Source organism: Cinclus cinclus, chromosome 7, assembly GCF_963662255.1.
Source record: "Cinclus cinclus chromosome 7, bCinCin1.1, whole genome shotgun sequence".
NCBI lineage: Eukaryota > Metazoa > Chordata > Aves > Passeriformes > Cinclidae > Cinclus > Cinclus cinclus.
The window spans coordinates 20,738,877-20,751,227 of NC_085052.1; the positions used below are offsets into that span (position 1 = coordinate 20,738,877).

General features: G+C 44.0%; 1 protein-coding gene across 8 annotated transcripts in view; it reads right to left on the bottom strand.

The window, feature by feature from the left end:
- Positions 1 to 3,329: 3,329 nt before the first annotated feature.
- The window catches only part of CAMK2G (calcium/calmodulin dependent protein kinase II gamma), a 117,836-nt gene continuing 108,814 nt past the window's right edge, over positions 3,330 to 12,351 (bottom strand). For all 8 annotated transcript variants that reach the window (XM_062496956.1, XM_062496955.1, XM_062496960.1 and 5 more), the window contains 4 exons: positions 8,580 to 8,655; positions 8,002 to 8,096; positions 6,673 to 6,918; positions 3,330 to 4,069 (listed from right to left, as the gene is read on the bottom strand). In XM_062496956.1, the coding sequence (XP_062352940.1) occupies positions 6,686 to 6,918; positions 8,002 to 8,096; positions 8,580 to 8,655 (404 nt within the window). In that variant the 3' untranslated portion in view covers positions 3,330 to 4,069; positions 6,673 to 6,685. The remainder of the gene's footprint in view (positions 4,070 to 6,672; positions 6,919 to 8,001; positions 8,097 to 8,579; positions 8,656 to 12,351) is intronic.

A 12,351-nucleotide genomic window follows, 5' to 3' on the forward strand; every position in this document is an offset into this window, starting at 1 on the left:
CTAGTGCTTATCGGCTCATACTGCAACATTTCTTCAAAGATCATTAAGAAAGGATTAACTGCTTCAGGAGAAACTGTACCTGATGAATGCTCCTGCCTCATATGTCAGAAATGAGAGCAGAACGTCTCTTTGCTTCTGAAATAGCAGGAGTAATTTCTTCTGGGCACAAACAGATTGCCTTCAGTCCCAGTAAAATGGACTATAAAACTCTTACCTTTTTCCTTTAAACAGTAAGGAAGGTATTTTCCTCCTGTTTCATCAGGCAGCAAAAGTAATCATCTCTTTAAGCAGCAGCAGCTGACACCTATTTACTGGGTAATTGCTGCAGTTAAAGGGGATTAAGCACAATGAACTCGCTTTCAGTGATAAGGCAAAACCACCCCCTTCTCTTTGCTGCACTTCCCAGACACACCTGGGAAGAGCTCAGGGGCATGGAGGCCAGCCAGGCCTGCCAAAGGGGGGGGCACATGCTGGCTAGAGCGCCTTAGCTGCAGCCAGTGCCAAAACGAGATGTGTGTCCCCTGTGCAATCACAGCAGTAACTGTGCCAGACACGAGGCCAGTGGGTAGCACAGACGAGGAGAAGCCCCTGAGCATCTCTGTCCCACACAGCCACGCTGGGGCAGGGCTCGACAGAGGGCACGGGCAGCACCTGCTGCAGCCTCCCGGCTCAACCACTTGCCCTCGAGAGCAGGTGAGATCCACAAGGTGGGAAGTAACAGAGAAATGGCAAAGCAGCAAAGGCCTGAGTGGGACAAAGCCTACTTAATGGGGCATACATGAAATGCTAACAACAAGAGGCAGCATAGAAACAAAACAAATCCAACTAACTTTTAATTTCCTAAGAAATTGTGCTTACACTGCTAGACCTGACAAGTGCTGTGTCTCTGCAGGAGCATCCCAGCTAGGACACAAAATACATTATTGGCAATTAACTAAGTCACACAACTTGAAATCAGCATGTTTACATCAGGCAAACCAAACAGCGAGATAGCTTCTCCCATAAGGTGTCTTAAATATTGGTGAGGAAAACAAAGACCAGGAAAGGAAATAACAGCATAAATTTGTCAAGGATCAGGCTATCAGGAGCAAAAGCAGAATTTCCTTGTTATCCCTGGTCTCTCAGGGAAATGCCATAAAGGTTATTTTAACTGGTTCTGTCATCCTTTTGTTTTTAATGTGAGTATTCTCCCCTTCCCCCCCCGTAGGTATCGTGTCACTTAACTTTTTAAACATTACATTTTTAAATGACACATGAAAAAAATCTCCTCTGACAACTGATTCTTATCCCAGAAGTACCAATTTCATACTGTTCCATGGTTTAGGAGAATAATGTGACACTCCACATTTTACACTGTTTAAATGTTATTTTATTAAATATCTTCAAGGTTTCATTGTAACAAAGCTATGAAGGTTCTACCAACATTCAGACCAAACAAACAAACACTAGCTAACTTTAATTATTTCTATATCATGCAAAAATTCTGCATCAAATGCCTTCCATTTCCTGTTTAAAATGTGATATTTATAATATATATTATATAGATGCTTACATTAGCCCCATAAGAGAACATTAAGAATGCTAAAGGTGTACAGCTGTGTTTGATAATGGCCATACCAAGCTAAGGTTCTCATTAACTTAAAAGGAAACAAAACAAACAAAAAAAAATCCAAAAGAGTTTGTCTCCAAGACTGTGCAAAAACAAAAAACCCAACAGTTCTGTTCTTTTAAAATTTTCTCAGAAAGATGCATATACTTAATATAGAGGGTTCCCTTTTTTAACTATTAATAATCATCAGGTAAAGAGACAAGGAAGATCAGACTGAAAGAAGGCATGCATAATGTTTTGTATTAATCTTTCTTAAATGGCATAATTGTAATCTGTTTGCTCTCTTTGTGGCTTAAAAAATTTCTGAATGAAATATCAAGGCGTTTGCTTTTCCACTTCACTCACTGGTTTAGTGCTGTCTTAAGAATGTTTTGAAATAATAAAATCTAGTGTTTGCCGCCCCATGGGTTCAATGCCCTCCTCACTCCTCCCCTGGGATAATGGAGGGGGGAAGAAAAGGATGTTTGCTCAAACAAACCTGGGAAGTGTGGATGGTCTTTTCTTTCATCAGTGGTTAGCTGATCTAATCCCGGTGTGGGATAGCACCTCACCAACAAAGGGAGCAGAGCACTATCGGCTGCAAAGTGACAGCTCCGCTTTGTGCAAATGCTTTTATTTTCTGCATTTTATTAAATAAGGACTAAAATTCTAAATTGTCTTTCTTCTCTTCTATAGTCTGCTGAAAGACTGCCACACACTTAGCACACTGTCAAGACAATCATTTTAACTCCCTCTAGAGATCCAAGAAATTATTAGGGATAGATAAATTCAGGTAAAAGCCCATTCCAATTTCTGCAAGTGATGCCTTCCCTTGGTCAAGACATATCCCATCAGATCTGCCAGAACGGCCATTTTCTTCTTGGGGCTAGGCTCCCTCCTTGATAAGGTTAACAAAACACTTCCACATCCCCCACCCAATGAATAAAGGAACTGAATTCCTTTTGCAGCAAAGAAAAGAAAGGAAGATGAATTGGCCCAAAGGACAAGTATCAGATCACTGTGCTCATTCCCTTTCCCCTCAGCTTCATGAGGTATCCTCTAACACCTAAAGGCAACACGGGGTGGGGGTGGCCTGGATTCCTTCAGCTACAGCTTCTGAGGTTCTGATCTGATAGTTTTCTGTGTTACAACATCACTGTAAAAAATAGAAAAATTACCCAAATAAACACTAGGAAACATGACACTTACAAACATCAGATGGGTTAGTGATGGGGAGAAGCACCTGGCTGGGGCTGCTGGCTCCCACTGCTATTTTACTGGAGACCAACAAATCAAACAGGAGGCCAGGTAACCCCTTTAATTCTACGGGTGCATATATTTCAGTATAAAAAACACACACTATTTATGCCTCATATAGGAGTGTATGTGCAAGTTTTCATGAAGAATGTAACACTAAGTTTTTTGTCTGCTTCCTAAGGAACATGTGTTCTGCAACGCTGTGGATCCCGACTATGCTATGAAAAAGGAAAAACAAATAGAAAATCCCATACAAACAATCCCATACCCTCTTCCTCTAAAATCTCTGCTCTTAATGAATTTTTTTAAAAATTTAATTAAATAAGCTGGCTTCAAAACTCCATGTTTGTCCAGGTAATGGCTGTTTCTAAAACCAGTATCACTAAAGAGTGAGCTTCTATTCAAGTTATATTCACTTAAACCCATTTTTAAATCCTTACTTCCATCTTTAGTTTCAGATCAACATTCCATTTTGCTTTAGTTCTTAAAAAAAAAAAAAAAAAAAGGGAAAAAAAAGGGAAAAAAAAGTCTGTTTTGGGATCCAGCAGCCGAGCAACCAGGTTTCCGTAGCGTTCTTGCTGTGCAGAAATCAAAGAAACAGGCTGAAGTCAGACTGCTGGGCAACAGGAAGAGAAGCACCTCCTCTCTCTTGAACCCCAGTCTTCACACTGGCTCCTCTGGGGTCTCCTTGCCACCTCTCACCGACTGCAGCTGCGGCACAGCCTGAATGCGGTATTAACTTCCACCATCGCTTTGCGGAGCACAGTTCAGCCATCCGCTGTTCAAGCCGCCTCCTTTCTTGCTCTCCCTCTCTCTTTCTCTCCTTCACTTTTGCTTTCCCCCTTACTTCATTTCTGAAAGATGTTCTGGCTGCTGCCACTTTCTTAGCCCTGGGGGAGGGGGCATGTTGGATAATCTGTCATTTATTTAGCATTATTCCTGTTTTTCATTATTTTATACAAACAACATGTCTTTTTATTTTTTTAGATTTAAAAACACCTTCATACAGCAGAAACAGACACGATGGATCCATGGAAAACAACAGAAAGGCAGTGCCCGGAGCATCAGATGCATGCAGGGTTTCGTGCATTTGGCTGCTGCCTGTTTGTAATTTGTATTTATTTTTTTAATGTCAAAACAGACATGACCGTTGCTGTCACTCAGGCACTCCAGAGCTGCTTGCTAAGAAGATATTGCCCTCCAGCTGAGTATCTCCACAAGTTGCTGCAGTCAGGAAGAGGTGGTGTCCACCCAGCAAGAAGAGGGAAGAACACGATGGAAGATGGAAGGAAATAAAGCCATACATTAGCTGTACACAATTTAAAAAACAAGTTTTCTACAGGCTAATTATATGGTGTAGGTAGAAACCCCTAACACAAGACAAACTGGGGCTCATGAGGAGAGCTCTAAAGATAAGAGGCATTCACTTCCCCTTGCAGGTGGCTAAGTGTGCCAATGAACATTAACTAATTGCTAAAATGTATTACGTGCTGCTTTGGAGCAGGCCTGGGCTCCCTCTCTCATAGCCGTGACACAGAAGTTCAAGAAATTTCCTAAGGGGTGCTCAATGTTCCTAAGGAACATTTTCTGTCTCACTTTCCATTGGCTTTTGCCTTGAACTGAAAGGAAATTTTATTTTTCTTGGGATTTTTACTTTCCAAATCTTCAGTAGTTTTGTCTCTGAACTTCCTTAAGCTTCCTTAAGCTCAATGAACACATGAGCTTTTCTGCAGTTTTGTGAAATTATAGTCCTAGTGACTGTTTTTGGCTAAAGCCCTTCCTAGTTAACCTTCATGTGCCAAATTACTTGTTTTATTTTGATCAGTTGTAAGTTTGGGGTTTTTCATGTCTGTATAGCATTATGTTGTCATGAAAGTATAGCCAAACACTTATTGCTACAATTTCTTAGTTTGCAAATTTTTGTAGAATCTCCTCTATTAGTCTTCTCCCTTCTTGGTTCCCACATTCTCCTTACACAGAAGTCCTCTGATTAACATTGAACTTCTTTTCTGGCTGCAGTTTCCTTTTGAGATGATTTACCCAGAACTGAACTCTGCCTTCCAGGTGAGAAGAAAACACTAATTTCTATTTAAGCATTCTTACTCACCTCATCCATTCTTCATCCTTAGCTTTCACTGCACATGGGATAACACTGCTTCCAAATGATTCAGTGAATTCAGATGGGGGCTGCCCACACTGACCCCATTTGTAATTGCTTGTGGGTACACTTCCTTCAGAACCCAGAAATGTATGCAAATACTTCAACTTCTGTTAGTTTACAGGGTATTTTTAAATATTGCTTTAACCAACATTTTGTGGTTTGGAAATAGCTTCTGCCTGAAGTTTTCAGAAACCCTCCAGCACATACTTTTGGAGAGCTTTAGCATTTCCACAGCCAAGAAACATACCTCTTTTGCAGCAGACTTTCCATTCCTAAATTTCCTCAGAACTCCTAGGCATAGCCACACTGATCTTTAATTTAATGATTTCTTCTGCATCTTTTTTTTGGGCAGGCATCCAAATCCAGGAATCCAGGACAGACATCTCCCTCACCATTTCTGTGTTAAAATCTGATGCAAGTCTTTTTGTTTCCCTGCAAAGGCTTTATCTTCCTCACTGCCTTACTTCCTGGAAATTCAGTTGATTTTCCAGCCCTCTTGAAAGCTTCCCTGCTTCTGGTGCCCCCATCTGGCTTTTGCTTTTCAAATTCCATCTGTGACCTCTGCAGCTTGCTTGTGATAGTTCACATTCCTTCCCATTGCCTTCAGTAGGGTTGAATACCTCACAACACATGAACACAAACTGCTCTTGGCTTAGTCCCAAGTTGTTCACAGAACTAGGACTCAAGTAGCAACTACACTTGAGTGGTTCATCCTTAAATGACCACATTAAAAAAAGGATGCCTCCCAGCTGTAGATATTTGTTGTGTTTGCCCTTAAATAGAAAAAGGATTGCCTCCAAGCTGTAGATACTTGTGTTTGCCCTTAAATAGAAAATATTTAGTAAAATGTTCCTAAGATTAGGAAACTTTGGGCTATAAAATGAATGTGACATATACTTCAGCATAAAACAAAAGGATGCAGGAAGACTTTGTACATCTAATTAAAAGAAACCACTAAGGCAATAAACAAGAATGTCTTAATGCTGAAGAAGTAAATGGATCTGATGTCCTTCAGGAGCAAGCAACAATCATTCCTTCGTGACATATTTTAGAGTCAAAGTTTCTTCCAATGCTGAATTGTGGCAAGTTAATTGGGGGATATTTTCAATCCTCTGATATTATTATTTGTTTAGATTCTTTGCCCCTCTCAGTTTTCTCAACACAGTACATTAAATAGTTTTTGCTTATCAGAAATTCAGTGGTAAAATTTCTATGAATTAATATGAAATCCTTACCCCTTACAGCATAGAAATTGTTCTGTATGGATTCTACATTATCCTTTCTAGAAGATGACATAATCATCAAAATGACCCCCAGCATGGAAAGGTAGATGTGAAAGGGCCAACCTGTGCACAGCACGAGATACTCTTCCTCTCTGCCTCCTGATTAGCAGTTTGCCCAAGCACAGACCTGAGCACCTGGGAGGAAGCACAGCTACTACAAGGGTACCTATGCCCAGGAACACCTGTCTGGTTCACCAGGAGTGGACAATAACCCTACTGAGTTCAGAGGGCAGGACTTAAAGGAACAGCATCTACAGGCTGAAGTTTTCAGCCTACGGACAACTAAATATGGTTCTCTACAGTCAGCTAAAGAGCCTTGAATGCTGAATCCCTAATACAGCAGCCTCAGCTGTGTGATGTACTCCTACCCTGAGAGTCCATACCCGTATTTGATCCTCACTGGAGAGGTGCTGCAGGAGCTCCAGAGCAGTGGTAGTGGACATTGAGCCACTTGCCATCTCGGCGGTGCCAGACACGGGTCTCCTCCGACTGCGTGGTGCGGGGCCGGCCCTGGCCGTCGATGTACTGCGTCAGGCGGATGTACGCGATGCACGCGGCGTCCTCCCCGATGACGTGGACGTGGGGGTTCAGGATGGTCGTGTGGATTGGCTTGCTGTTCTTCGACAGCACTGGTAGGACATGTGAAACCATCGGATTTGTTTTACGACTAAGAAGGAATAGCGTCCCACATTCTCTAACCTCTTCTATATTCTACTCACACTGGATTCTGGAATACCACAAAAATTTCTCCTGCCATTTTTCAGGCAAAATCCGAGCAATTCTTTCCCCTATCACCTGTTGTTCTCCTTAGGACTTGCACACTTACTGCCAGGAATCCCCTGGCCCTTTTGCCCCCACTTCCTCCGTAAAGCATACTCGCTGCTTTTTCAACATCAGTGCTGCTGTGTCTTCAGTTATGGGGAAAGATCTTCCACTTACAGAATATCATTGCAAAGGAGCCAGTAATCAGGAGATCTTTAAGCTAGGACGGCATTAAATATGAACAAACCTCAGAGAAGTGTTAAAATCACTCCATAATAGGCTCTTGAGAGAGTCAAAGTCCCTGCATACTTAGAGAACTATATATTGCCCATACTAAGGACCTTGACATAACCCCTAAAATAAAACAGATTGAACAGCTCAGGATTTAAATTTCAATTATCTCACCCTGTGGAGACATCCAGGAAGGGAGACAAATCCTATAGTATAAATGATAGCATTTCTCCCAACTCTTTCCTGCCCCAGGCTGACAAGGTGACCCTTATATCTATGTAAAATGTTCGTTAGGTGTTAGAGATCTGAAACCATCCAGGGAAAACTAAGTGAAAGCATCTTTATGCCTGACCATTCAGTATGTCTACCCTAAACATACATGCTGATTTCACCAAAATCCGATCTTTTTTTTTTTTTTCCATTTTCCTGTCAGTAAGGAGTCCAGTGCCTCAAATTTTTAAAGATCCTGCAGTCCATACCCGGTACAAAACATTTTCATCTGGCAGATTATATGACTAGAGTGAAGGAATGTGGGGTTAGAATTGAAATTGTTGCTGAACAGGCTTTTTGACAGAAAGCTACTGGCTTTTGTGAATGCATACAAGCACAGTCAAGTTCCTGTTTATTCTGATAACCAGTAAAAACAAGGTCAATTTTCCATCCCATATAAAGGAAGAGTAGAGAGAAAGGTGTTGGAGTTACCAAATCTACCCACTCACAGTTTTCAAAGTAAAACTTATGGAAATCCATTCCTTCAACCAGGTTCCCCAGTGCTTCAGGTTCAAATGAGGTCAAGCCAGGATCACAGATTTTTCTGCAAAGAAAAGCAGCACAGGCTTACAGTTTGTATTTGAGCCCAAGAGCTATTCATGCAATGAAGAGCTGGTACGCCATTTGACTCACCCTGTGTCCACCTAACTACATCTCCCTACTCCAATAAGTAAGTTCCTGAAGACTCAGGCCTACTGTAACTCAAGGAGCCAACTAGATGGCATTTCACATGAAATAAACCTCTAGGTTTCTAACTTTCCTTTTATTCTCTTTCTGTTCTTCTCCCCTGCACTTTTCTTACAAACCCAGGACATTTTCCCATTGCTGCTCCTGTTGCTGTTTGATACCTAACCTGATATTCATTTAGAGCTCTACTGCTCCATCCCTTACTCCTAACTGATGTAGGCTAAGAAGGCTAAAACCTTTTTACCATCCCTGACTGTGTGACAGCTCCTCATACACAGGAGCCAGAGCATCACTTGCACACAAACTGATAAACAACCTGTCAGAAAGCATCTCTACTTACGTATATGCCTCAAAATCTCCATTGTTGATGGCCTCTATCAGCTGCTCTGTTATCTTAATGATCTCTTGCTTACGCACTGTGAACAAGAAGAAAGAGCAATTTAGCTGTGCTGAAGAGTTCAGTAGAAATATGAGGCTAGTGGGCGCTTCCTACAAGCAATTTGTAGAGCACCATTAATCTAGATCTCATAGAATGCTGCTCTCTGCATTCTGGAGATATGCAGTAAAGACAGGCATCCACATGAGAGTAGAGGGGCAGTGATATGAAAGGGAAATGGTGATCCCATAATGCAGGGAGAAAGGAAATAAAGAGACCACATTCAATTTTTTTCTTCTAGAAAGGTCTAATGTGTCTAGAGGTGTCTTCTGAATCACAGCCTGAGCTGCTTCTGGGGAGTCTTACCAATGAATGCCAGTGACCCTGCCCATGTGAAGTACTTGTCTGGCACCTTAAGATGTGGAAAACCTTCACCACAGTAGCCATATACAAATGGCCACCACACAGATCAAGCCAATTGGAAAGATTCTCCCAGTAACTTGCCTATCACCATTTAGCAATACCTCAGCTATTGCAAACAAGCAACTGGGACATGTAGGGATGGCTTCTGCAAGCTAGAAAGACAGCTGCAGCAGGATGGATGGGTTGGATGAGCAGGTCCTAGCTATGTCTGAGTGTGCACACAGTTTCTCAGGCAGTTAGCTTCTGCCAATCCCTATGGCACAATTCTTCACAGCACCCTGACAGCATTGCCATTAACCCAGCCCAGCATACTAGACTTCAAATGAATGAAGACAGGGCCTGTCTGTCTACTGTTGTTTGGCCTCCATCTGGCCAGCACCTCTGCACTCTCCTCTCTTGGCTCCCCACAGCAGATTGTCCAGGCCCCATCCCCTCTGCAGTGCTCCATCATCCATGCTGGTCTCAAGAACTCTTAACATTTACAAAGTTTAAATCAGCTCTGTTAAACAGCACAATTCCATTCTATGACTACTATGTGCACCACACCTATGCCTAAGCCTATATGCACAACCTCACATCTCTTCAGCCTTCCCCACACCTGTAAGTAGACTTTCTACACATTATACAGGTATTTATGAGGTTCTCTAGCATTCTTTTCAATATTAGCAGATAATATATAATTCCTACCACTAAAAGTGCCATTCTTGTGCCTTTCAGCATCTAAAATACAGGTGTCTGAAATGGAACCCGTCCCCTTTGGGCCCTGAAAGAAATTGGGACTTCTGAAGTGTCACATAGGCATGTGACAGATGCCTATCATTAGGGGGATGGTGTTTAAATCCAACCTAGCATCTTTAGATGTTTGAGTCAGGGAAGCTGAACTCCATTCTAAATGCCAGAAGATGCTATTCTGCCTTGATGCTATTCTCCCTTGCCCATAAGCTTTCATCTACACGCGTACTTCATCCTACCATTGGTAAGTGCAGCCGAAGAGCAACAAGGTAATAATCTCACTGGTTATGAAAGATGTTTATACCCACTCTGGAAATCAGTTAAGACAATTTTACTACAGAGCCAGCCACAGACAGCTCTCAGACAAGGGACATCTGGCTCATAACAAGAAGGTGGCTGGTTTTGCCATGCAGGCTGCACACACTTCCACATGTGAAAAGATGTACACAGGGAATGAGTCAAAACAAGACAGTGGGCTATGTCTGTTGTTTAAAGTGTCCTTAAAAGCAAATTGTCTGGGATTACTTTTATATGAAGAAGGGCTACTTGTTGGACCACCAAACCATGCACCACCAATGTCCAGAAGACGGAGTCCATTGGAAAGGCTGCATGAGTAAGGGAGCCTGCAGACCACAGTTATGGTGTGCTGGCTCATCTTAAAGAAATTTGCATCCCCTTCCAAGGTGGCTTGATGCAGGGACATCAGGCCTGTCCTTCTACACTAGTCCATCCCATCAAACCGTACTCGTCCCCTGGCTTTCACTACATGTCCCGACTCCACCCGGCACACGGGAGGATGTCAGGGGACGGCATTCGCGCCTGCCACTCCCGGTGAATCCGCGGGGCCTCCAATCTGGCACGGCAGAGGCGCAAGCGGGAGGCGACACGCATCATCACGGACATCGAACACGGCCAGCGGCGGCTACACCCTGCTTTGTGCGAGCCCAGGAGGCAGCCCCGCCACAGCAGCTACGCCACCGGCCGGGAAGCGCTGCGGGCGCGTTTAGCGGGCACGGCTCGAGGCCGGGGCAGAGGTTGGGCCGGGCTCCGTCTCCTCCAGGCACGAGGGGGGAGCAGCGCCGGCCGCGGGCGGAACGGGCTGGGCTGAGGGCGGCACGGGCTGAGGGCGGCCCCGCTCCCCGCCCCTGCGCGTGGCGCCCCCGGCGGCCGCCGCCGCTCCCCGCACCCGGGACCGATGGCGCCCGCTCGGAGCGCTCAGCCCCGACCCGGCTCGCCCGGACGGGGTGAGGGGCAGGGGAGGAGAGAGAAGGGGGCTTTACATCTAGGGAAACTAGCACGAGTTGCACTACTCCACTACTGCTACCCAGTCGCTAACTTACACGGTGCTCGGTTAAGTACAAAGGGAACTACTGGAGTTAGCAACGGCTCCGACCGAGCACGCTCTAACTCCAATGTCTGCCCTGGGCTGTCCCAGGCATGGAGCTTCTCTTCACAAGACTGTGTAGCTGCAAAACAAATGTAAGCGTTAAAATGACAAACAAACATAAAATAGAAAGTAAAATAAAAACGACAAAGTACAAACACACACAGCCCCAAGCCCTGGTCGGCACGCAGACACATCCACATCCCAGTAACTTCTACCTGCGCTCCTGCCTCTGTCACATCATTTGGGCCAGACACTGCTTGGCAAGGGCCACCTGGGCACTGGTGCAAAAAGCATAGCAGGAATTACACTGATGCTGGAGGAAGTTTGAGGGTGACCTAAAACAATGGTCGGAGTAGTGACAGAGCAGCACGAGGGCAAATACAAGACGGGGTTAAAGAAAGTAGGGATATCCAAATCACTGCAAATCTCAACCTGGAGGGAAGCAAAGTGGGAGGACACTGACCCACTTGACAGAGAAGTGATTTGGCACTCCTCAGTGTACCAAGCAGGGCCTTGCTATGAGCAAGAGGGAGGAATTAACAAGAGCAGTGATGGACAGCTCATAGCAAACAGGACTTGAGAAGAGATCATTTCCCTTCCATTCTGGCTAACCCCTTTCCCAGTGCACCTTATAAACCAGCAGTCTGACATCCTTTGAGCTACTTCAAAAGCAAGTAACAGAGATGCTCCAACTGCTGCATCGTATAACATATTGGTGCTGTGTGTAGAAAACCAGGGAAATACAACAGGAAGAGGTGGAAGAGGGCACACCTGGTTCTTCCTTCCTACACTGACATGAACAGAATCAAATACTCCAGATGGTCCCAGCTTACACTAAAGTTCCTTCTACTGTTGCTTTGAATAGGCAGCTAGTACAGTATGTCTGTGTAGGAGAAAGGCTACAAATTCCACCTAGATTTTCTCCAACCTAATAGCCTTTCTCATATGCATTTTCAGAGTTTTTTCAGCCACAGGCTCCTCTACAGAGCTAAGAAGTTCAGGAGATATCAGGCAGAACTTACCATAATTCATAGTTCCAGTCCCAGATTTCTTTTCCTCACAGCATTTGTATTCCTAACTTATAACACCCATTGGTGCAACTAGCTCAACCATGGGACCTCTCCAGAATAAAAAGTGCCACAGGAAACAAGTTTCTGGACAAATACCTGTTCTAGATGGCTATCCAGAAGAGAT